The sequence below is a fragment of the Sparassis crispa genome, assembly GCF_003851025.1.
Source record: "Sparassis crispa DNA, contig_000009F, whole genome shotgun sequence".
In the NCBI taxonomy this organism is placed as follows: Eukaryota; Fungi; Basidiomycota; class Agaricomycetes; order Polyporales; family Sparassidaceae; genus Sparassis; species Sparassis crispa.
Window position 1 is genome coordinate 982,347 of NW_020939756.1, and position 22,734 is coordinate 1,005,080.

Here is a 22,734-nt window from a genome sequence, read left to right on the forward strand (position 1 = left end):
ACGTGGGTCACAGCCCGATTTGTGCCTCCGGTTCCTCATCAAGCCCCGCAACGTCCATTAGCCTCCGCGCCATAATTGCGATGTAGCTCTGGTATGATTTCCAATCTTCCCCAATTGTCTCTTCGGTCTATCCGAAGCGAAAGCTCAGCTTCTGGTCAAGTACTATCATGGTTGAGACGCACCAAGTCCAGCGTTTGCATCCGCTGCAACACGGGCATTAGCTTACGTGCGGCCTCTGCCTTGATCACATCTACATCAGGAGACGACGTCAAGCGCATCATGTGCGAGATCGAACCCTTGAGGTCCGGGTTGTTGATATGGCGCCCTTCCGAGTAGAACAGAAGATGCCGCCAGAGCAGCAGCAGGAGCATCTCCAAGGAGGCTATGGCAACAGTCAGTTATCGCCAAGTTCCACGGGTGTTGGAATTTTGCGGCACTCACTGATCGTAACCTGTGCCCTGTCTGTTGCGCCCGCTCGCCAGTGCGTCAGCTCCCGACTAACGAGGGACTGCTTTTGCCGGATGTTGAGGTTGTCCAGGAGACCTTGATCTGGGACGCTCACGATCTGAGGAATTGTTCAGATATTGTGTCGACGTAATTGTGAAGGCCTCACTACCTCCTGGATGTTGTCCACTCTGATGTAGTCCTTGGCGGCAAGTTCCGCGGAGAGATCTGCTATTGTCTTCAGAGTGCCAGCAAGCTCATCACAGAAGCTATACAGAGCCTCGATTGCGTCGCCCATTGTGGGCACGGTGGCTGCGTCACATGGCTGTCAGAATCATATTTTGTCATTCAATAGCGTTGCTCACCCAAGAATCGCGATGACCGATCCTCTTGTCTAGGCGTATTGACAGCTGGTGATAGGACCAGAGTGAACTCAGGTTCTGGAGAACACGAGTCAGCAAATTCACAGCATGATAGGGGGTTGACCGTACCAGTGAAGTCACATGCTGTTCCCAGGTAAGCCACAACAGCTTCACGCAGAAGTTGATCTTTGCGATGTACGGCGACGCGGAATTTCGTCTCTGAGCCGTAGCCTGCCAAATAATTGATTATATCGGAAATACATGAGGGCCGTATCAGCATACCTGGCTCAACTACGGCAGCATCCGACAACTCTCGTTCAGTTTGAGGCTTGACACTTTCCGTCCAATGGCGGTTGCCTAGGCATCTTGCAGCCAAATTTGATATGGCAGCATGAATACCGCCGAAACCGATATTGGAGAGCTGTAAAGTATGGTTCAGACCTCACAGCGTAGATTAATTTTGTCGTCTCACCAATTCTGTCTTGGGTATATGCTGCACAACATTGCTGCAGAGCGACACGAGAAGACGGAGCTCCTCCAGAACGGCAAGGGAGAGCTCATCAACCTCGTTCTTCAAGAGAAGAACCGCCGTATCCCTACGACTCGACAGGAATTGCAAAGCCTTGTCGGCATAGCAGATGAGCACATGAAAACTGCGTAAAGCACACCACGTACTTGGTTCACTGCAGTTATGTGTCTTGTTCCCAGGGTGATGAGCATCCCGCTCACAAGTTGCAGAGCAGGAGTGAAAAGTTGATGGTAACGCTGAACAGCAGAGGGAAGGAAATTGTCTCGGTCTAAAATACAAAACTAAGCATGAGCTAGTGACAAAGCAACGGAGGGAATATAGACACACCCAAAAATGCTTGATCGGCCTCAGGTCTGGCATCCAGATAATCACATTCTGCCAAGACGGGAATAGCTCGGGCTTCCAACAGTCGCTCTGCACCTTGCCTGCTTTGTGCTACGCGGACCAATAGTGACATCTTCGCCTCGTAGACGTAAAGAGTGTTCAATTCATCTGTCTCGGGGTTAACAACTAGACCTGACGGAATAAATCTGTGAACAAACCTGGATCGGGCTTCAAGACGTCTTGCAACCGCAAATCTGACTCCTTGAGACCTCGTACGAACCCTGAGAGAAAACCATGCCGGGCTAGGGTATGGATGATCACGGATTGCTTCTCTAATCGAGACAACCGAACCAAAGAATCGAGAAGCATGAATGCTACGGACTTCCACACTTCGGACCCATCAATAGCGTCCCGAGAAACAATTGCCACAAGGCGCTCCATGACTGACTTCAGAATGATTAGGCTGCCATTCATAAGGATCGATCCAGTCTGTTGAGAGCCACAGGTTTGAATGGACAAAGCCACTGACGACATGCTATCGTTGAATAGCGAGTCCTCCCTGCTCAACGACGACGCGGAGAGGGAGGCCACAAGATTGATCGGACCGGTCTCAATTTCCTGCAACACCTTGGGAGCTATCACCAGATGGAAGTAATTGATCAGTGATGCATAGAGGTTGCCCCGGACAAGGGCAATGCGGTTGTTGTCCATGATACAGTCCAAGAGACTGCGGAGGAGTGCGTATAGGCGCTCTGCAGGAAGTGACCCTGCTTCGACATCGCCACCTGCGGATTGCAGGATGACCTGGTAACGGCGATCTTCACGGAGCTTGGTGATGGTGGAAAGGACGGCTTCGGACAGGAGAACGGCAGAGGATGGCTGAACATTCGCGGAGCGTAGGCTCTGCGGCAGCACATGCAGAAGATCAAAGAGCATGTTCTCTCGACGGTCATAGGGCAATCGATCGAAGCATTTCATGAGGGACATGTCGAGGAGTCTTCTCCACGCCTCATACCCACTGGCCGCGGCGTACCGTATTTCCCTACGATGGTTCTCAATCGCACAGCTCTCCATGATATAATTCATCTCCGCGATCAGTTGTTGGTAGTGTGTAGGATTTAAGATACGACCTTGCGCATGAAGCTCACGCTGGGCCAGAGTCAGGATAGATAGGAGCGCCGTTCGATCTATAACCTCACAGCCCGCACCGTCTACACGCAGACAACTTTGGAGATTCAACTGCGCCAAGAACTGTAGCTCTACGGGCTGGGCCGACAAGCTGTCAGACCAGTCGAAATCCAATGACTGGATGAATTCGATCATCCGGAGATGCGACTGTCCCACTTCGCGGAAAGGCGTGAATACATCACTGTCCCAAACACCTTCGTCCTCTGGCTGGTTCTCTTCATTTCCAAACAGAAGCTCCAAGAGCTCAGAGACGCTTTTCTGATGTCCTTTGTTTGTCAGGACATGTAATTCGAGAGCCACTAGGTCAAGGATCCAGGAACGTAGCCGGAGGAAAGATGCCAATGCAGAGACAGTCGTCGTGACACGCGAGCCGTCATTGTACATGACCTCGATGAAAGATTCCACATCTGCGCCTGCGATCTTAAATGGTAGTGCTGCAAGATGACGCGCGAAGAAGTCTTCGCGCGTACGCAAGTAACGCATGATGAACTCCGACGTCTGTGGATGTTTGCATAGCTGGTATATGACATGGTAGCAGCGTTCAGCAAGAGCAGGAAGCGAGATGAACAATGGGTCAATGGATGACAGCCGGCCAGAGCTTTTGCCCTTCAAGCGGGGGACACCTGTGTTGAGTATGTCGATAATAGAATGTATACAGGACCGTCGGGCACCAAGGGCATGTGGGTCTTGAATCTGGTCACGGTCAGTCGCACCTCCAAAGAGAAGGAAGTGAGCGATGTTTGGATATGGCCGATCGATGTCGGTGTTCTGGATGAACAAGTCTAACACTGCCACGCGGATTGCTTGAGTAATGCTGGCCAAAGGCTCATCCGAGTCAGGAGCACCAGCACCCGTGTTCTGCTCCGCAATGATTTCTGCGGTTTCCACGTCATCCAAGACGTCGGCGTCCATAATGTTCTGGAAACCATCGAGGATACGCACAGACTCCTCGCTCTTGTCAATCATGAGAGCCAATTGAAGGAACGCCGAGGATGAAGTAAGAGCGGTCAAAATCTTGACGCTGAGTAGCATGAGTTCGGGATATGCGGGGTAAGCAATATATGTCGCGACTGCTGGGACATGTTGCCGGGAGTAGGACAACACCTGATCGAACCTTACAAAGTATGAAGCAGGGTGAACCTCGCCGATAATAGTCGGATCTTTGATCTCTGAGAGCATGGGGACCAGGACGTCCAGAAAAATGTCCTGTATCTCTAGAATACGGTGGATCATTCTTAACACACGAACGATAGTGCTTCGGAAGAAAGCCTCCTCTTCGGCGAGACCTCGATCGAACCCGTCGACACCTTCAACAAGATATGAGAGAATACTGTTCTGGAGAGGGGATGGAGTGAGCATCCGTCTCATGATCTCGTACCCAGGATGGGCGGCCAACTGCAGAATAGCATCTCCCTTGGGCTGCAATTCTTCGACACTTGTGACGAGAGACTCCAGGTCATAGCTCGCCAAGCACCGCTCCATGAAGCACAAACACAAGTCATTCGTCCGCCACCTGTCTACTGGACGCATGTATTCCCGGCTACTGATCTTGGAGAACACATTATCAACGACGAATGACAGGAACGGCCCAATGCCGGGTGTCCTATACGGTTGGCCGAGTCCATCCGGAATGGTGTTAATGGGTTCCGCATCTGCGACGCGATCGCTAAGAACGACACTTTTAGGCGTGTGTATGAGCGTGCTGAGCAACCTGAGGAAGGGTATGGTCGAAGGGTACATCTTGTAGGCAGTTTCTACCTCGTCCAACTCGACCTCTACTCCTTTGACAGCAGGTATGGAGCTTCCAGGAGCCATTCGCACGTTGATCACTTCCAGACGCTCCATGAGGGTCCAAATTGATTTGCATATCTCCACACCAGGAGAGCCAGCACCAGGCAAGCAGAACGCCGACAAAGTGTCAAATATTGCCCCCTTCAGTTCGAGTGGTATGCTGATAGTAATTAGTGAGACCAACGTTGGGATCGCGCGGAAGCGAGCATGACCACTGATCGTGACGCGTACAGCAACAGAATGCGTCACGACGGTAGCCAGCAGTCGGAGGAACGATTGTGCGAATAAGACATCCTGTGACGAGAACGAGAGCTGTTGTTGATGCTGGTGAGCCTGCTGGGCTTGCCATTGAGGAGCCTGGAATGCAGATTGCGGTGACTGTCCTTCTGGTGGCTGCTGAGCAGAGCGAGAGGCCGAACCAGCCGTTGCCCAAGAGTCAAGCAACCCGAAAATGGAACCCCACGACACAGTAGGTCCTGTCGCGAGGTGGGGTGGGCCTGCCGACACGGAGCCACCCATGACTTCCCCTCCGCCCCTGGCGAGAAAATTGTATGCGAGCTCGCTGCATTGTTGGCCCTTGGCAAGACCGGAGAGCATGTCGTACAGCGCCGTGGACATGTCAATATCTCGTGGTTGAGTTGACCAGACGGCCCATTGCAGGAACGCTGGGAGCCTCCCGGAATTTGCTTCGGCAAACTCAGTGTATGACGATCGCTTCCCTTCTAGCATGCCGCCACTCCCCCAAAAATGAAGTGCTCTCTCTGGAGGTAGTGTCGAATAGAGCAACCCGACGAGGGAGAACAGTATGGCCATGTCGTTGCGGGGTGGCGAATTAGATTTGTCCATTTCGGGCGGTGTACTGGAGGATAGGTGTTGAGACTGTCCCATGGATGAGCGGAAAGGTCTGGACCTGTCTGTACGACTGCCAGCAAGAAGTAGATCCTCTTGTCTCTGCTTGATCTTCCGTAATTCCGAGGATGCTTGCGTGATCAATGAGCGCACAAGGGCCTCACACCCCTCCAAGACAGCGGGCCTGAAGTCTTCTGCGGGTAGTTCCGGAGGTGCATCCTGCTCGATTTGTGATAGCAAGGCCGCTGAATACGACGTTGAAGGTTGTTCCCCCTGCTGCTTCTGCACCAACGCCACCATGCGCAGGACGTACGTGAAGCAATCACCCTGCACAGCATTCCATATTTGAGTCTCAAGCTCTTCAGTCCTGAAACCTGCGGTGTTCTCCAACGATGCATCACGGCGCCGTGTTTCGGTCATAAACAATGTCCACTTCAACAATATGGTGGCTTTCAATCCTGGCTCCTTCCACTCGGTTGCAACGTCGAGCTTTCTCTTCATGTAAGACACGAAGCTTTTCTCTGCAGCCACGGTCCTCCTTGCTTGACCGCCTGCGGAAGCTGGATCGACCGAATCAAATGCCGCAAGCACTGTCGGCAAGACGTAGTACGTCATCGCATGGCGCGGGTTGCCGTGAAGCCAGTCCACCATCTTTTGTATCTCGGTCGGCGTGAGTAGTCCCATTCGACTGACGAGGAACAAGACCACCGCCAGTGTACGTCGTTCGTACCTGATCGAGTCGCACCTTGCGCTCAGAATGTCAGCGCCAAGATATGCTTCATTTGCTGGACACAGGCAATAAACTTTCATGGCCACAACAAAAATCAACACCAACACTCACTTTGAGCGGAAGGTGCCACAGTATTACTTCTTGCATTCTGCCGAGCAGTTTGGGCTTTCGACAACACGTTTCCCAAGTTGTGAACCTCCTGGAATATCTTCGATGCCAGAGAGAGACCACCAGCTGGCCCACCTGGAGCTGGAAGGAGCTGTTGACGCACGAACAGGTCGATGCGTGCACATAGTGGCGGAGCATCCTGAGACTCCACCATCTCTGCAGCTTCGAATATGTACCTGAGACACTCAGCCAATTGACGCCGCCTGACATGGAATTCGAGGACCGCGGCCTCGATGCAGCGCTCTCGAGTCATGTTGGGGTTCTCCGCGACGACATCTTGGAGTAGGCTGGCAATATACCGCTCGGAGCAGTCCAACTGTTGAGAGAGAAAGACCGTCTGCCGAGCAAAGTCTGTGTTGACTGCGAGTGGCCTCCCGTCCACAGTGATTTTTCCTGGGATGATAATAAGAATCATCGCTGAATCATTAAGAAACACTCACCTGACTCCAGTTCTCGCTGCTCCTGGGTACTCCGTGGACCAATATTATACAGGTTGACCAACTGTGGTCTGCGTGCGATCAGCATCTCGAAGAACTCTTGCTCCCCATCCTGGAGGCCGCGAGGACTGAAAGCAGAGAGCAACATGTTGCGCAGATCAGACACAGAAGCCATATTGGAACCTGCAGGAATATTTAGTCAAAATCTGGGGCGTTGTAATCCCGTCTGGAGATTCTGTGAGTTGATATCGGGGAAGGCACTGAGATAGACCGTGTTGGAAAGAAATAATATTTGGGTGAAGAAGTTGGTGACGCGCCTAAGATGGTGGCGTCGCAAGCAAAAGTGATTCGGCCTGAGTCCAAGACGTACAACTTGCTTGGAATGATGGTGATAGCAACGGGAAGAGTAGGAGTAGGGCTTGAGGCTCAGCTTCGAGCTTGTAGGCAGGAAACCTAAGTCAAGTTTGAGTGGAAGAGCCTGAGAGCGCGGCGGCACGCGTCACGATTCTACGCGTTAGCGCCCGTCCTTCCTCACCGCGTGCACGACTCAATCTCGGTCTCAGTTCCTCCTGTATCTCTTCCACAACTTCCACTATGAGCTCCATCGTATACCGACAATACACGGGCGAGTCAGATTTACCTCATATCATGGCTCTCGTTCAGCATGAACTGAGCGAGCCATATGTTATCTACACTTACCGATACTTCCTCCATCAATGGTGAGCATCCTGCTTTTCGTGCGTATAGCACCCTCTTATCTGTGGGATATAGGCCACATTTGTCTTTTCTCGTGAGCAACGCTATGGCCCCCGTGCATGGACAGTGATGTGAACTCGACTATGCAGGCTTATCCTGACCACTCGTCTGACCCGGTCGGCGTCATTGTCTGTAAGCAAAGTATGCACAAAGATATCACGAATAGAGGATATATTGCTATGTTGAGCGTGCACAAGAATTGGCGGAAGCGTGGGATAGGTGTGCATTTGTCTCTTTATCTCTATCAACTGACTGGCTCATTGCACATTACAGCGAGCACCCTTGTTCGGAGGACCCTTGAAGTGATGAAGCTGAACGGCGTCGAAGAGGTGACCATGACTTTGGCATTACTTAGTTTATTTACCGAGTCACTACTGACCCCATCTTTTGCAAGGTGGTACTGGAGACCGAATTTGACAACTCTGCTGCCTTGTCCTTGTATGAATCGCTTGGTTTCATCAAGGAGAAGCGTCTGTACAGATTTTATCTGAATGGAAAGGACGCATTTCGACTGGTGCTCGTGGTGCCTCCTCCTTCCGACGTGGACGACGAGGATGACCCAGAAGCCCGCACGCGCGGGACCAAACCACTTTATATTCTGCCTGCCCGTACTGTCACCATCCCACCGTTACCTTACGACCCGGACGACGAAGTATCTTCTCGATAAGTTTTGGTAATTGCTGCATGTAGAACCACCTGGGTGTTGCTGTATAATTCTCTTGTACGTATGTCAATCTTTCTTACTCTGATGTCGCTACTGTAATTCTACCCTAGCTGTACTAGTTATCCTAGAAGTACACTCAATTGAACTGCGATCCTCCGCTCAACGGTTCATCAGAGGAATCAAAATAGCCGAATAATTCTCGCAATTGATGGGATGCGAGACCTTGACGAACCAAGCCTATGCCTCATACTCCAAAATCCCGGTATGTATTGAGGAGTTCATCTGATAACTCTGCAAATCCATCTATGCGAAGACCACTTAGTTTTGATTCATACACTAAACCATTCACTGCGGTCGGCCTCGTTAAGATATTTGGTCCACAAATGTTACGAGTGCGCGAGAAATGCACCCGCAAGGCCGAGCGGAAAATTTACGCTCCGATGCATAGACCCCAAGCCACTCAGCAGCTGCTAGGCTCGCTCAGCATACATGCTACCGTTCGATAATCAACGCTGACAGACTGAAAGGGGACGCAGTGCATTAGTATACTAGACAAAACCTGCTGTCTTCCAACTCCTGTCTGAATCAACTTGCACAAGTGAAGCAGACAGTGCATATAGTGATGCGAAAAATAACTGAATGTTGTTTATTGGTCGGCCAGGGTCCCGAGGATCATGATATCTCACAGCACTCACCAAAAGTTTTTCTTCCCTGTCTGAGACATAGAGAAATCGGCCGCATACGATGAAAAACACCGTATGGTGCAATCTTGTCTCGGTGCTTCTTTCATTTATTTCCATACCGCGACAAAATGCAGCACATAGATATGTTAGCACTGGATGGGTCGGACGCACTCCCGCAAGACCTCCGCTGCATGTCCCATACCTGATGAATTCGTGGAGGCTCGAGTAGGAGCTGCAAATAGCCACGGAGAGCCTGCATGCGCCCTTCAGAGTGATTCCGCTGAAATTTCAACATTGTGATTCAAAATATGTAATGTAAAAACAAGATTCCGTACCATCCAGAATCATGCAGAACAAACGGAGAACGACGCAAATATGAGCTCACCAATATGAAACAGACCCGAGGGAATGAGGATGCGTACACGCTTGCACGCGTCATGCATGTTGGATCGACGTGTCCACCCAAACCGGCCAATATTATTCGTAGCCTCCGCTCTCACGTCCGTCCCAGCGCTCACGGACCAGAGAAACTGGCAGCGACAGCGCAGAACTTGACCGCGACGACGTGGCAGCTGCAAGCAGAAGGACCTCAAGAACTCTCTCGAAGTTGCGGTGTACATCCAAAAAAAGCAGGATCCCTCATCCGGGGTCCTCATTTTTCTGGTGTTGACGTGGCGCGTCGACCATCGGCGATTATAAGAGCTCGCAAGATGAGGCTGAGCACATCTCACACTTTGACCATCATGTCCCCTCCCCGACGTCCAACGAGGACACAATCTCGACGCCTGGTGTCGTCGCTCTCTCTTGTTTTTCTCACTCTCGTTGCTCTCCTTCTTCTTTGTCCCGTTTCTGCGAATGCCCAGGATGACAAGAAAGCAGACTACGGAACGGTCATCGGTATTGACTTGGGTACGACCTACTCTTGCGTAGGGTGAGCGCCTTCACGCGATGTCGCGTCCCATAATCTCACAGGATGCTTCAGTGTTCAGCGGGCAGGACGAGTAGAAATTATTGCCAACGACCAGGGTCACCGAATAACACCATCATGGGTCAGCTTCACTGATGACGAGCGATTGGTCGGAGACAGTGCGAAGAATGCCTACCATGCGAACCCCGAGAATACGGTGTTCGACGCAAAGCGTCTCATCGGCCGTAAGTTCGACGACCCGGAAGTCAAACGTGACCAGAAACACTGGTACGCGTACACCGCTATTACAGCCGTTCGAGTATCTCACACGGTCCCAGGCCATTCAAAGTCACGAACAGAGGCGACAAGCCCGCAATTGAGATCCAATATCGTGGTGACACTCGTGAATTTGTAAGTCCGTTAACTGTGTATGTCGCGCCGTCTCATTTCTTCCCAGACGCCTGAAGAAATTTCGGCCATGGTTCTTGTAAAGATGAAGGAGACTGCGGAGGCGTACCTAGGCAAGCCCGTTACTCATGCCGTCGTTACTGTTCCAGCCTGTGAGTTGTCAATAATTTTTTGCCTCATAACTCTCGTCTGACCTCGTGTGGAGACTTCAACGACGCCCAGCGCCAGGCGACCAAGGATGCAGGCACTATTGCAGGTCTTCAGGTACTTCGAATTATCAACGAGCCCACGGCTGCTGCCATCGCGTACGGCCTTGACAAGAAGGGCGGCGAGTCGCAGATCATCGTCTACGATCTTGGTGGTGGTACCTTCGATGTGTCTCTGCTGTCTATCGACGAGGGTGTCTTCGAGGTGTTGGCAACCGCCGGTGATACTCACCTCGGTGGTGAGGACTTCGACAATCGCGTCATAGAATACATGACCAAGCAGTACAAGAAGAAGACCAACACCGATGTCTCCAAGAACCTGAGGGCTCTCGGTAAACTCAAGCGCGAAGTCGAGAAGGCCAAGCGCACTCTTTCTAGCCAGCAGTCGACTCGGCTTGAGATCGAGTCCTTCGAGGACGGCAACGACTTCTCGGAGACGCTCACCAGGGCCAAATTTGAGGAGCTCAACATGGATTTGTTCCGCAAGACCATGAAGCCCGTCGAGCAGGTGCTCAAGGATGCCAATTTGAAGAAGGAAGACATCGACGAGGTATATCATTCCGTTCTGCTGAGGGTAATTTTACTCACCATTCGTGCAGATTGTCCTAGTCGGTGGTTCGACCCGAATCCCCAAGGTCCAGCAGCTCCTCAAGGAATTCTTCGGCAAGGAACCCTCAAAGGGTATCAACCCTGACGAGGCTGTTGCGTACGGAGCCGCTGTTCAGGGTGGTATCCTCTCCGGTGACGAGTCCTTGGGTGACGTTGTCCTTGTCGACGTCTGCCCTCTGACTCTTGGTATCGAGACCACTGGCGGTGTGATGACCAAGCTCATTTCTCGCAACACGGTCATTCCTACTCGCAAGGCTCAGATGTACGTCGCTGTCATTCTTGTCGTCGCTTTCTCGCTGAGTAGTCGCTATAGCTTCTCTACGGCCGCAGACAACCAGCCGACTGTGTTGATTCAGGTTTACGAGGGCGAGCGGTCATTGACGAAGGACAACAATCTTCTTGGCAAATTCGAGCTGTCGGGAATACCCCCCGCCCCTCGCGGAGTGCCCCAGATTGAAGTCACGTTTGAGATAGATGCCAACGGTATGTGTTGTATCCGCTTCCGTTATCGCTTAAGCGAGTGTAAGCGAGCTGAACGCTCCGCAACCTGCAGGTATCATGCGCATCTCCGCGGTAGATAAGGGAACGTAAGTCGATCTGTACAGATTTTTCCCTCGCGTACCTTACTGATCGACGCCTCCAGTGGCAAGTCAGAATCAGTCACGATCACAAACGAAAAGGGCAGATTGACGCCCGAGGAGATCGAACGGATGGTGAAGGAGGCCGAGGAGTTTGCGGCGGACGACGTGCGTAGCTTTCCCTTCCTCTTCTGCACCGCAACGTACTGAGAAGGTGATTGGTAATGCAGGAGGCCCAACGAAAACGTATTGAGGCGCTAAACAGCTTGTCGACGTTTGTCTATGGTTTGAAGACCCAGCTCGGCGATCAGGAGGGCCTTGGGGGCAAGATCAGTGATGATGATAAGAAGACGATCTTGTCCACGGTGAAGGAGACGGCCGACTGGATCGATGATAATGGACAGAGCGCGACTGCGGACGAGTTGGAGGAGAAGTTGAGCGGTGAGTCAACGTTTGCTTTATTCCGGTTGGTAACGGCTGCTGACTCCCCTTACAGAGGTCCAGAATGTCGTCAACCCTATCACGAGCAAATTGTACGAGGGTGGCCCAGGACCTCAGTACGGCGCAGGACCTGATGACGAGGACGACTTCAGCCGCTCGCACGACGAGCTGTGATGACACTTTTCTCCTTAATTATTATTTCGGGAAGTACAATATTGTTTTTGGCCTAGTCTCGACACAACATAGAACTTGGCCCGGTGTAATCCCAACGAGACCCGTGAACGTAGATCATTCCTTGGCTTGAGCTAGCTCGCAACGCTACGCATTGTTCCGCTATCCGATATCTAAGCGAAGTGCTCTGGCCTCCAGGGAGCCTATCGTGGTAGAGCTAGCCGGGGTTGTCCACTGATAATCGAGTCAAAGTCTAATGACGTGAATTCCGTAGGCGTATCGAGTGCGGGGTACGAGATAATTTTTCACCGGCACCGACGATTGAGCTCAAATTTTGCCATATATGGAGAAAGGATGGCCTTAACTAGCTAGCGAGAAACTTCTGCGAGGGCTGGTTGAAACAATCTGGAGATCTCCAATCAACTGCATCCAGATTTGTCTGAGAAGGAACGCTCAGCAGACCTGCTTGCACTCACTTAATAGTAGGTCCGTGCGCCGTAGGATATTGACCTTTTCTGCAGGACGCCAAGTTGTGCAGCTTCTACGATAGCTGGATGTCCGACCTCAAGGCCTTTCAGGTGCGAAGACGAAAATCGCAAATTCTCCATGTTTGCAATGATTGATAGGCCCCTTCCTCTTCTTATCTTGGCGAGTAGACGCGCGCACCGCAGGTCTGTGACACCTGCTGATAAGAAGGCGCATATAAACAGCATACCCCGCAAGCGCCAGCTGTGACGACTGCGTTCGTAGCACCACCCAACTCCAGCGCACTTGCCTAAGTGTTTTCACGACAGTTCGCGATGACCTCCCACGTCGAATTCACGAGCGACGCCATTGCGGTTGCGGACGAGGAACTCCTCGCCAGCTTGGGTTACAAGCAGGAGTTCCGGAGAGAATTCTCGGGACTTGAGGTACGTCTTCGTGAAGATCACGATCGTCCCCTTCGTTGTTCCGCAAAAGGCCCATGCACTGACGCCTTATCTTTAGACGTTTGGTATTGCATTCAGTATCATCGGCCTGCTTCCCTCCATTGCGTGAGTCGTGTTGTTGTGGAGGCCCTCTTGAGCGCCACTGATGCAGAATATTTTAGATCTGTGTTGTTCTACTCTGTACCCAGCGGCGGTCCAGCAGCTATGGTATGGGGTGTGAGTGGATTTCCTGTGGTCACCGGAATATTTCTCTGACCTTCACGAAGTGGCTGGTAGCAAGTATATTCATCCTGTTCGTCGGTATGTCGATGGGAGAATTGGCTTCAGCGGCTCCAACGTCTGGCGGGGTACGTACCTGCTGGCGCGTATTGCTGACCTGATACCGACTGCTATAAATTGGTCACAGCTGTACTTCTGGACACACTCGCTTTCATCCCCTCGTTACCGAAACGTCCTGGCATGGATCGTCGGGTGTATGTGAATTTCTGCCATGCATGGCTCAACCGCTCATTGCCAGTGACCAGACGCCAACACTATCGGGTCAATTGCCTCGATCGCATCGATCGACTGGGGTTGTGCCGTCCAAATTACAGTTGCGCTGCTTCCCCCAGTATTCTGACATCGGTTAACGAATTATCAGGCGGCAGCGAGCATTGGTTCCAACGCAAATTTCGTAGCGACTGACGCGCAACTCTTGTGAGTACAATAGAGCAGAGTATGTCATTACGTCGTTGACGCGGTTGGCTTCTCTGGGAATCAGTGGTGTCTATATCGCGATCCTGCTTACGCACGCTATCATTTGTTGCTTTGGTACGAAGATCCTTGCTCGCCTGCAGACGGTCTACGTGATTATCAATGTCTGGTGAGTGATCCCTTTGTCGCACATACCATCGATGTCCCATTTTCGTGACATTCAGTCTTTGCCTGGCCGTTATCATCGCACTGCCTGCTGCAACACCCAAGGAGTACATGAACAGCGCGAGCTATGCCTTTGGCGGTTTCGTGAACAGTACGTGTTTTTCCTAGCTTTGTCAGGCGTCGTGCTCATTCTATATTTTCGCGCTGTAGTGAATGGATGGTCCGATGGTTTTGCGTTCATTCTCAGCTTCCTAGCGCCTCTCTGGACCATCTGTGAGTTTGGAGACAAAATTTCAGTTGGGTAACTGATACTGACGATGTTGGCCACCATCAGGCTCTTTCGACTCCAGTGTACACATCAGCGAGGAAGCGTCCAATGCCGCGACCGCAGTTCCATGGGCAATCACGGGGGCGATCACCATTGCTGGAGTGTTGGGCTGGGGTGAGCTTCGATATCGACGTGTCACGATATATAGATGCTCATCGTAGATTCCCCATAGCTATTAACGTAGCTCTCGCGTTCTGTATGGGCACCGATCTGGAGTCCATCATGAACAGCCCTGTCGGACAACCCATGGCCCAGATTTTCGTCAACAGCTTCGGGCAGAAGGGCACTCTGGCGATCTGGTCGTTCGTCGTAATTGCTCAGTAAGTGAGAAGTCCTTCACTTCTTCTTCGCATGCTCAGGCATGCCTTTGCAGATACATGATGGGCTCGTCCATGGTCCTGGCTGCCTCCCGCCAAAGCTTCGCTTTCTCGCGCGACGGAGCGCTGCCGTTCTCCTCGGTGCTCTACCGCATGAACAGCTTCACCGGCACCCCCGTCAACACTGTGTGGTTCTCCTGCATCTGCGCCGGCCTGCTTGGTCTCCTTGCATTCGCAGGTAGCGTCGCAATCAATGCGATCTTCTCCCTCTCCGTCGTAGCCCTCTACGTTGCGTACGCGATCCCGATCGCCGCCCGCTTCCTGGGAGACAACGACTTCAAGCCTGGTCCCTTCAATCTGGGACGGTTCAGCGCACCCGTGGCGTTCATCTCTGTGATGTGGATGCTGTTCATGGGGATCGTGTTCCTCTTCCCCACATCGCCACAGGCGAATACGCAAGATATGAACTACGCGGTCGTGAGTTACTTTCCCCGTTGCTGGAGGGCAATGGAGACTGACTCGACGACATCATCCTCCAGGTCGTACTGGGTGGCACCCTCATCCTGTCGCTCGTCTGGTACTACTTCCCCAAGTACGGCGGCGTGCACTGGTTCACCGGCCCAGTCCCCACTATCGACAAAACGCGGGTCGGTTCACCACGGACGTCCGCAGAGCTGCGCGAGAAGGAGAAGGAAGTGGTTGTCTCCGCCGAGCAGGTCGTATAGCGTGTGCTGGTCTCCATGCGGGATGTAAGTGCGTGTATTCGGATATCGTAGTTCAGTCTCCACACCATCATCAAATAATACTCTCGGTCGCAATATGCACTTCGTGCGCGTCGACTCAGTCCGACGAATGCACGCCTGCCTTGCAAGTAGAGTAGTCTCCCGAAGGCAGATGGTAGACACTCTGCTTCAACCTCGTACCTCGGATATCCGTGTCTGACAAGTAGAGTGCAGGTGATCGAATCAAGCCTCAGCCACAGCCTGGCCGCCCATGCATATGACTTCATCGCCGTGAGGGGCAAAAGACATTATACTGTACTATAGACTCGGCCGCCGACGACGATGTCGATGTTGAGAACGCTCACACGCACCCAACTTTGGACAGGCTGTTCGCGAAGTCCAGCCGTGACACGGAGAGCCGGGCGACCACGGTTGTCAATAGCTCATCTCTCGACCTTTCCACCATGGCGTAGCAACGAGGCTTTGACGTCGTCGCGCACTTCGGAGCCAGGGGCGGTCGAAGAGACCGAGGATGTGACGGCCATGGACAGGTTGTTGAAGGTGGTCCGTAAGTCTTCACTCCTGCACGACGGGAAATAGAAGAAGTGATGCGAATTGGCCTTGCAGGAAAGAGAGCTGACCCCGCTCATCACTCGTACGTGTCCACCGATGTACGCAAGAATATGGCTTGACCCGCTCGACCGTCGCGCGCAGTGCGCTCCCTATGCGGTCCAGGGTCCTCTGGTCGGAGTCACTTCGGAATTCTATACTTTCAAGTCCATCCCAGGACGCCAGACATACCTCGGAGACGCGTGCCATGACGAGTCGTCTGACCCCCCGGGCCATGCAAGACTCATATTGCCAGTTGTTGCTACCGTTCGCGTCCTCTCCGGAGTTACTCGAACAGTACACGAACGCATGGGGAGGTATCAGAACTGGCATGCTCATGGAACATCTCGATTCGTTGGCTGGCGGCATCGCCTACAAGCATATGCTAGGACCTGTCGCCCACCTCCCGAAGGATCATGGATTCTATATCGTCACAGCTTCTGTGGACAGGTCGGTCTGAACGCGGCAGGGGCGTAGCTAAACTGACGACCACATTGGCAGGTTGGATATGCTGGCGCCGCTGCACCCTGTACGTGATATGCGCCTGAGCGGTCAGGTCATCCATACTGGCCGGAGTTCCATGGAAGTTGCGGTTCGCATGGAGGCGTTGGGAGAAGACGGCAAGGAGGAAACCATTCTGCTTGGTATGGGTTCTGCAGCGTTGGGCGAACAGCATGGTGACATCTGGTTAGGTCGCTTCTGCATGGTGTGCAGGGACGCTTTTACACATGCAGCTACTCCGGTCAATCCACTCAAAATCTCCACTCCCGAGGATGAGGTGTTATTCAAGATAGGAGAAGGTATGTCGCACTTTCCAATCAATTATCCTAGGCTGCATATATGCGTCTCTAGCGCACAAGAACCGCAGACAACAGCGTGCCGGTCGTGCGCTCAACCTTGTTCCGCCGACCTCAGACGAAGCCGCCGCTCTGCATTCACTCTACCTGCAGTATGGCCAGAAAGAACACAGCCACGACTTCGTCACTCCCGCGGGGAAGAGAGTATGGATGGGCGATACTAAGCTCGAGAAGTGCATAATGATGTTCCCTCAAGAGCGCAAGTCAGTAGTCCTACCTTCGTGCCTTTTCTTTACTTAACACTGTTTTCCATAGTGTACACCAGAAGATTTTTGGTGGTATGCTCCATTCACATTTCTGAGTCCTGATTTGTGCTCATCGGCTCTAAGGCTATTTGATGCGTCTTGCGTATGAAGTAAGTGGCTGTGCTGCCTTCTGCGAACCAGTAATAAATTGGTGCACCCAGCTGGGTTTTGCGAACGCATCTCTCTTCACGAGGACACACGTCAGCTTCTTGGCTCTCGACGGAATTTCATTCGCTCGACCAGTTCCAATCGGCTCAATTCTCCGTCTCAATTCGCACATCCTCCACTCTGCATCGACCGAGCAGTATCCTGCTCTTGTGGTGCGTTTATCACTGTGCAGTTAGCTTTGTAGACTGAAATCGAAGCGAAAATGCAGCATGTTGGGGTGCAAGCAAACGTCGTTGATGCCGTGACGGGCTTCGAACAGACGACCAACGATTTCCGCTTCACGTGGTGCAGCGATGAAGGGGCCCAGCCATTGTCACGGATGATGGTCCCGAAAACTTACAGAGGTGCGTCTCAACCGCCGTCTTACCTTGTTTACGTCATATTCATGGTCCTTTCCAGAGGCCATGTTGTGGTTAGAAGGAAGGCGAGCCCTCGAACTGGGCGCGGAAATCAGAGGAATACGCAAGGGTCGCTAGGCTCCCGCACAGGTGCACGCGCGCACACCTGCTAGCTGAGATAACACGGTGCGACCATTGAAAGCCGCGAGTGCATTACACCAGAGGCAAGAAGGATATTAAGAAACTAGCGACACAATTCTTTGGCAGTATTGTAGGTCTCCGAACGAACACCCAAGATTACTGAGGTCCATGTATACAGGTAATGCAGTCTTGATTCCACATTGTTCAGACAAATGCGAGTATGGCAGAAATTGATATGACAGTATGAGAGTGACTGGAATAAATATTGTTGGACAAGAATCAGTGGAACGCCGTCGTGAAATGCAAGTCGTAACCGTCGTGGCGTCGTATGATCGTGCAATGAATTCTTCGGATGTAAGGCGCTTATTTGTTCTGCTTCGCCTTGCCGAGTGGGGATGGAGGAGCGGATGTTGCGGTCAGTGGAACAGGAGCTGTCATTTGCCGGATACCGCAATCCATGGGGGCGTTCTCACCGCACTTGACATGAGCACTGATGGATACAAGTTAGCTTTTACGGATGCTCGAAGGGAGCTTCAGTCACACACCGCAGGCCACAGTCGTCACACTCGAGTACAGGCTTCCACCCCAGGCGCTTTGCACATACATCGCACTTCGCCGCCAGCAGAGTGCTCGAGAAAAAGAAATCGAGCGGGTTCCACAGCCCGTCCCCGGGCAGGTGGCGCGTCGGGGACGCGTTGCGGCTGCCGCCGATGCTCATGCGCTTTGCGCCCGGCTTGAGGAGTGTGAATCGATGCACGAGGGGTAGCGCGGGCTCGCGGACCGTCGAACCGCCTTCTGTTGCAGCTGCGATGGAAGGCGCAGTCTCGGAGGTGGTCGAGGCGGTGTAGTAGGATTCGATGGAGAGTAGCGATTCTGTTGGAGTTGGGCCATGTGCGCCGGTCGCTGGAGGGTGCTCGATGAGGTCGTCTGAACCGTTCGGGTTGGGCGAGGGCCGGATCGTGAGGATGGACGAGAGGGAGGGCGGGGCGCTCTCGGAGTACTGGGGCGAGTGGGAGCGGATGACGGTTGTGCTGTATTGCGAATACATGCTGGAGGTGTTGTCAATGAGCGGGTGGGCGCTGTCGCCTCTGCGAGCTGTGGCCACTGCGGTCAGTCACAGTAATTACAGTATCAAACGTTGATATTACCCTTTGTATCCTCCGTCCATGCATTGTCGAGGTTCACGTTGCTGAGTTTTGCGACCGCCTGCATGAGCTCCTCGTCACTGTCCTCGTCGCTGGAGTGCGCATCGACGATCGACGAGTTCGCGCTACCATTGCCGTTTCCGATGTCTTTACCGACACCCATCCCAAAGCTTGGGATGCGAGGAGCAGCACCTGGACGGCGCCCCCCAGTCATGAACTTCACAGTACCAAGATGCATGTCCTCTGCTTCTGATGGACGCGACAGTACTTCAGCCTCGATCTCACGTAACCGGTCCAGTATCACCCGTGTGTTCGGCCGTGCGCTCGGCTCTGGCTTGACACATTCGAGAGCGAGAGAAATGAACGCGGGAGGACAGCCGGGGCCAGCGAGTTTGCGGACTTCGTCTGGGTCGATGGCAAACGATGGCGGGGACCGCCTAAACGTGTTGTCGTCGGCCAACTTGCGCGACGCGATCTCACAGAAGATGATACCAAGAGAGAATATGTCCGTCGGAAGGTCGAACTCAGTACCTGTCAGGATCTCGGGGGACATGTACGAGTCCGTCCCGCAAAACGTGAGCCGTTTGCTCTCCTCCTCGTTCCGCGCGGCGATGCGCGCGAACCCGAAGTCCGTGATCTTCAGACGGCCGTTCGAGGTGACCAGCAGGTTCTCGCCCTTCAGGTCGCGGTGGATGCACTTACGCGCGTGGAGGTACGCCAGGGCGCGCGCGATGTCAGTTGCGAACGATAGTCTGAGGCGCCACGGGAACGGCTTGCTCTTGTCGTGAATGTACATGCGAAGGTTCCCGTTGTCGATGTACTCCGATATGATAAATATCCGCCCGTCTGGTGCGCGCGACAGACCGAGGTATAACACGACGTTCGGATGGCGCGCTTCCCTGGAATACTATGAGGACAATCCTCCAGGACCCACGCGAGCGAACTCACTTCATGAGTCTCCATTCTCGCTCAAAGTATTTTGCCACATCGTAATTATTCGAAGGCAGCACCTCCTTGATCGCAACGTCAAGACCAAGATATACACCTGAATGTATGATGCTAAGACCGACCGCCCATCGAAGAACCGCGGCGGCATACGCACCTCTGTAAACATTCCCAAACGATCCGGAGCCTAGCTTTTTCCAGTTCCCTTTGATATCCTGACCGCGGAGTGAGCTTGCAACTTCCAGGCCGAACGAAGAACACGAACCTCGTAGGGTATGACATCAAATGCATCGGAATGCATCTCGGGTGTATATTGACGATACAGTAGGGAAGCCAACGGCGACGCGTGTGTCTTCGAAAGAATGGAACGCTTCCGTTGACAAAGAGAGAGGTTCTGCGTGAACCCCCCTCGTCCGGGGTGTGTAAGCTGGTGTAAGCAGCGAGCAGTGAGCGCACGTAGTTCGGAAGGCGGAGGCGGAGTGTATAATTTCCCCCAAATGTGGAACGTATTTTACACCCAAAACTTCCAATTTGGACCAGGTATGACAGGTCGAATATTTCTCCGCAACTTGCTCTACTACCGTGAGGCTCTGGCAGCACCCAAGTTCTATGTACAGTTGCAAATGCTTATACAAAGAAGGACCTATAGAAAAATAGTTTTATTGAATAGGTGAGACTACTACGCATAAGCCCCGACATGCAAATGCTTCGCCTTCAGAGTACCCATCGAAGGCCACGTTCACTATGCAGCTGCGGATACAGGATTGTCCTGTCACTACGGAAAGCAGAAGTGAAACGCAACCTGCAGGTTCGTGTCTCTCTATGGAGGGTAGCTTCTATGTAGACAGCTAAATCCAGAACGTTAGACGTTTCTCGTTGAAACTCACCTCCCGATTCAATCTGTTCGTGTTTTAGTGTGAACAAACAGTCCTAGGCTGATTATGGCAAGCTGTCTGTACTGACTTGACCTGAGGCTCTGAGAGAATGTAAGCAGCCGGTGTAGCTGGATTGCCGCCGGATCTCCAGCGAGCGCGAGCATTCCCGCACTGAAACGCTGCGCTGCAAACAAGAATCGGGAGGTGAGTTTCAACGAAAAACGTCTAATGTTCTGAATTTAGCTGGAACACAGGCCCGAGTGCTTTATTCTCGTGTCGGGCTTGGCCAAATGAGGTCAAACAGTTCTTGCTCCACAGGTCGTGGCATCTACAGCGGATGCGTGTGAGTTCCATTCTACGGGAAGAAGGTGCTGCCTCACCAATGCAACACAGACCCATTCAGATATACCCGAAGTCGTCGAAGATTCGGAAATGAGCACGCCCTTTCTGCGCTGTGTGCCACGCTCCTTCAATCAAAAAATGTGAACAGGAAGAACGAAGGGAACTTGTGGAATGCAACGCCAGCAGGAGGAGTACCGGTAGGGATTCGATGATGCTTGAGCAAGTTTGGGATACGCAGGGCATGTACTGTGACGCATCTTGGTCATGGAGAACATCTCCCACATGTGCACCTGATCATCATCAACGGGAGCGCCGATGCTTCTCTTCCGTTAGAAGCAGGCTACAGTATGCTCCAGAACGCCGGCGGCTTGGGCAAGGTGATTTCCTCCCAGGTCTTTACTCGCATGCACCACCGCGGTACTTGAGGTTTCAGGCTGATTTTAACTAAGACAACTCCGGCAGATCCCCAAAGAGCATAGAGCACATAATATTGTCGGATTGAGAAAAGCCAAGAGACCTGGCGAACTTCTTGCGGGAGAAAACTCAAAACCTGATTTCTGGAAATTTGCGAACGGACGTTGCCGCGGACTCCTGTACGTAAGGCGATCACCGAGATGGGCGCTAAGCCGCGGACTTGCCGACTTCTTGACTTTCACGCATACAGTGTGCCTGCAGTCCTCCCGTCCTCACGTCCACATTCCCTGAACTTGTTATTCTTGGTCAACTACGCGGAAGTCAGTGGTTCTGAATTGACCGTAAGTAGAATCCTACAGCTAAGACGCCCGTAAATATTCAACTCAGTCATTGCACCATGCATGAGCAGTAGTCCACGACATACTCCCAGGCAATCCGCTAGACAAAATCCTTCATCTCACGATTCCTTTACGTCGCCCCATAGTAGCAGAAGTAAGTTCTCTGCAAGATAACGTACAACTGTGACAAACGTGACTCGGTTGTTCATGCTGCAGTTGCCAACACCTCAATATACCCTCAGTGACTAGTCTCTTTGGTTGCTTCAGAGAGTAAGCTTGATATAACTGTTCAGTCGAAATTCTTGACAGCTAGACTGGACCTTGAAGCCCCCTTTATATTGTACGACTCGCTATCGAACGCCTTGCAGTCTCAGCGATCCAGGTGACGACGTCTGAGCCGCTCATTGCATTGGTCTCGCCAAGGGTGAGTCGTTTATACGGGTCGTTTACATCTGTTAATACCTCGAATAGGCCTGAATGTCTCCCAGCCAACCGGACAATGTCAATCGGCCGGCACGACAGAGAGCAAATACAACACTCGTCTCGTTCGGCTGGCGTCGAGGGCGACCAGAGGCTTCAACCGTACCAGCAGTCCCACCAACAGTACCTGAAGTGCCGATAGAGAGTCTCATTGAGGCCTTGACTCCTCCTGGGGTGCCTTCGCTGACTCACGCCCGGGCACTCACTAATGCACTCGCTGGAAGGGCACCGAGACCTCGTCTGGCGCTTCTCCATCCTGTTCTGGCCTCCCTGTGCTCTGCGGAGTCGCCCGTGGCACTGCAAGTTGCAGGATTCGATATATTAGCGGCTTACTGTGAAAATAGCGGGAGTGCGTTCCTGACGACGGCCGATCGGTTGACGTGTCTCTCCCTATTTCTCGATCCACCAGTGCGTTGGTCACTAGACCTCTGGGAGCCG

At 52.6% G+C, this 22,734-nt stretch overlaps 7 protein-coding genes across 7 annotated transcripts; 5 read left to right on the plus strand and 2 right to left on the minus strand.

Moving 5' to 3' along the window:
- Nucleotides 1–7: 7 nt before the first annotated feature.
- SCP_1003540 (hypothetical protein) lies at nucleotides 8–6,997 on the minus strand (the record flags this gene model as incomplete). The annotated part of the gene is made up of 13 exons (XM_027762219.1): nucleotides 8–127; nucleotides 183–382; nucleotides 442–565; nucleotides 617–756; nucleotides 810–884; nucleotides 936–1,037; nucleotides 1,089–1,227; nucleotides 1,279–1,428; nucleotides 1,482–1,603; nucleotides 1,663–1,827; nucleotides 1,878–6,272; nucleotides 6,329–6,778; nucleotides 6,826–6,997. 13 exons carry the CDS (start codon nucleotides 6,995–6,997, stop codon nucleotides 8–10), a joined length of 6,354 nt encoding a protein of 2,117 aa, XP_027618020.1.
- A 419-nt stretch (nucleotides 6,998–7,416) lies between these two features.
- On the plus strand, nucleotides 7,417–8,245 carry SCP_1003550 (N-alpha-acetyltransferase 30; the record flags this gene model as incomplete). The annotated part of the gene is made up of 5 exons (XM_027762220.1): nucleotides 7,417–7,541; nucleotides 7,594–7,612; nucleotides 7,668–7,797; nucleotides 7,852–7,907; nucleotides 7,973–8,245. 5 exons carry the CDS (start codon nucleotides 7,417–7,419, stop codon nucleotides 8,243–8,245), a joined length of 603 nt encoding a protein of 200 aa, XP_027618021.1.
- Nucleotides 8,246–9,668: 1,423 nt separating this feature from the next.
- On the plus strand, nucleotides 9,669–12,248 carry SCP_1003560 (78 kDa glucose-regulated protein; the record flags this gene model as incomplete). The annotated part of the gene is made up of 11 exons (XM_027762221.1): nucleotides 9,669–9,856; nucleotides 9,908–10,120; nucleotides 10,171–10,243; nucleotides 10,290–10,392; nucleotides 10,446–10,996; nucleotides 11,046–11,317; nucleotides 11,369–11,538; nucleotides 11,609–11,642; nucleotides 11,699–11,801; nucleotides 11,864–12,074; nucleotides 12,130–12,248. The coding sequence occupies 11 exons, from the start codon at nucleotides 9,669–9,671 to the stop codon at nucleotides 12,246–12,248; spliced, it is 2,037 nt and encodes a 678-aa protein (XP_027618022.1).
- A 797-nt stretch (nucleotides 12,249–13,045) lies between these two features.
- SCP_1003570 (Uncharacterized amino-acid permease) lies at nucleotides 13,046–15,402 on the plus strand (the record flags this gene model as incomplete). The annotated part of the gene is made up of 14 exons (XM_027762222.1): nucleotides 13,046–13,156; nucleotides 13,233–13,279; nucleotides 13,336–13,390; nucleotides 13,441–13,521; nucleotides 13,581–13,647; nucleotides 13,699–13,766; nucleotides 13,815–13,870; nucleotides 13,935–14,036; nucleotides 14,092–14,183; nucleotides 14,243–14,305; nucleotides 14,367–14,474; nucleotides 14,533–14,680; nucleotides 14,734–15,154; nucleotides 15,217–15,402. The coding sequence occupies 14 exons, from the start codon at nucleotides 13,046–13,048 to the stop codon at nucleotides 15,400–15,402; spliced, it is 1,605 nt and encodes a 534-aa protein (XP_027618023.1).
- Nucleotides 15,403–15,942: 540 nt separating this feature from the next.
- Nucleotides 15,943–17,754, plus strand: SCP_1003580 (hypothetical protein; the record flags this gene model as incomplete). The annotated part of the gene is made up of 11 exons (XM_027762223.1): nucleotides 15,943–15,967; nucleotides 16,027–16,054; nucleotides 16,114–16,458; nucleotides 16,510–16,652; nucleotides 16,701–16,808; nucleotides 16,861–17,068; nucleotides 17,121–17,143; nucleotides 17,195–17,220; nucleotides 17,272–17,430; nucleotides 17,487–17,622; nucleotides 17,678–17,754. The coding sequence occupies 11 exons, from the start codon at nucleotides 15,943–15,945 to the stop codon at nucleotides 17,752–17,754; spliced, it is 1,278 nt and encodes a 425-aa protein (XP_027618024.1).
- Nucleotides 17,755–18,120: 366 nt separating this feature from the next.
- On the minus strand, nucleotides 18,121–20,148 carry SCP_1003590 (putative serine/threonine-protein kinase kinX; the record flags this gene model as incomplete). Its single annotated transcript, XM_027762224.1, has 6 exons — nucleotides 18,121–18,247; nucleotides 18,303–18,852; nucleotides 18,906–19,801; nucleotides 19,851–19,947; nucleotides 20,005–20,062; nucleotides 20,113–20,148. 6 exons carry the CDS (start codon nucleotides 20,146–20,148, stop codon nucleotides 18,121–18,123), a joined length of 1,764 nt encoding a protein of 587 aa, XP_027618025.1.
- A 396-nt stretch (nucleotides 20,149–20,544) lies between these two features.
- Nucleotides 20,545–21,158, plus strand: SCP_1003600 (hypothetical protein; the record flags this gene model as incomplete). The annotated part of the gene is made up of 5 exons (XM_027762225.1): nucleotides 20,545–20,655; nucleotides 20,714–20,763; nucleotides 20,842–20,926; nucleotides 20,977–21,065; nucleotides 21,116–21,158. 5 exons carry the CDS (start codon nucleotides 20,545–20,547, stop codon nucleotides 21,156–21,158), a joined length of 378 nt encoding a protein of 125 aa, XP_027618026.1.
- Nucleotides 21,159–22,734: the final 1,576 nt, after the last annotated feature.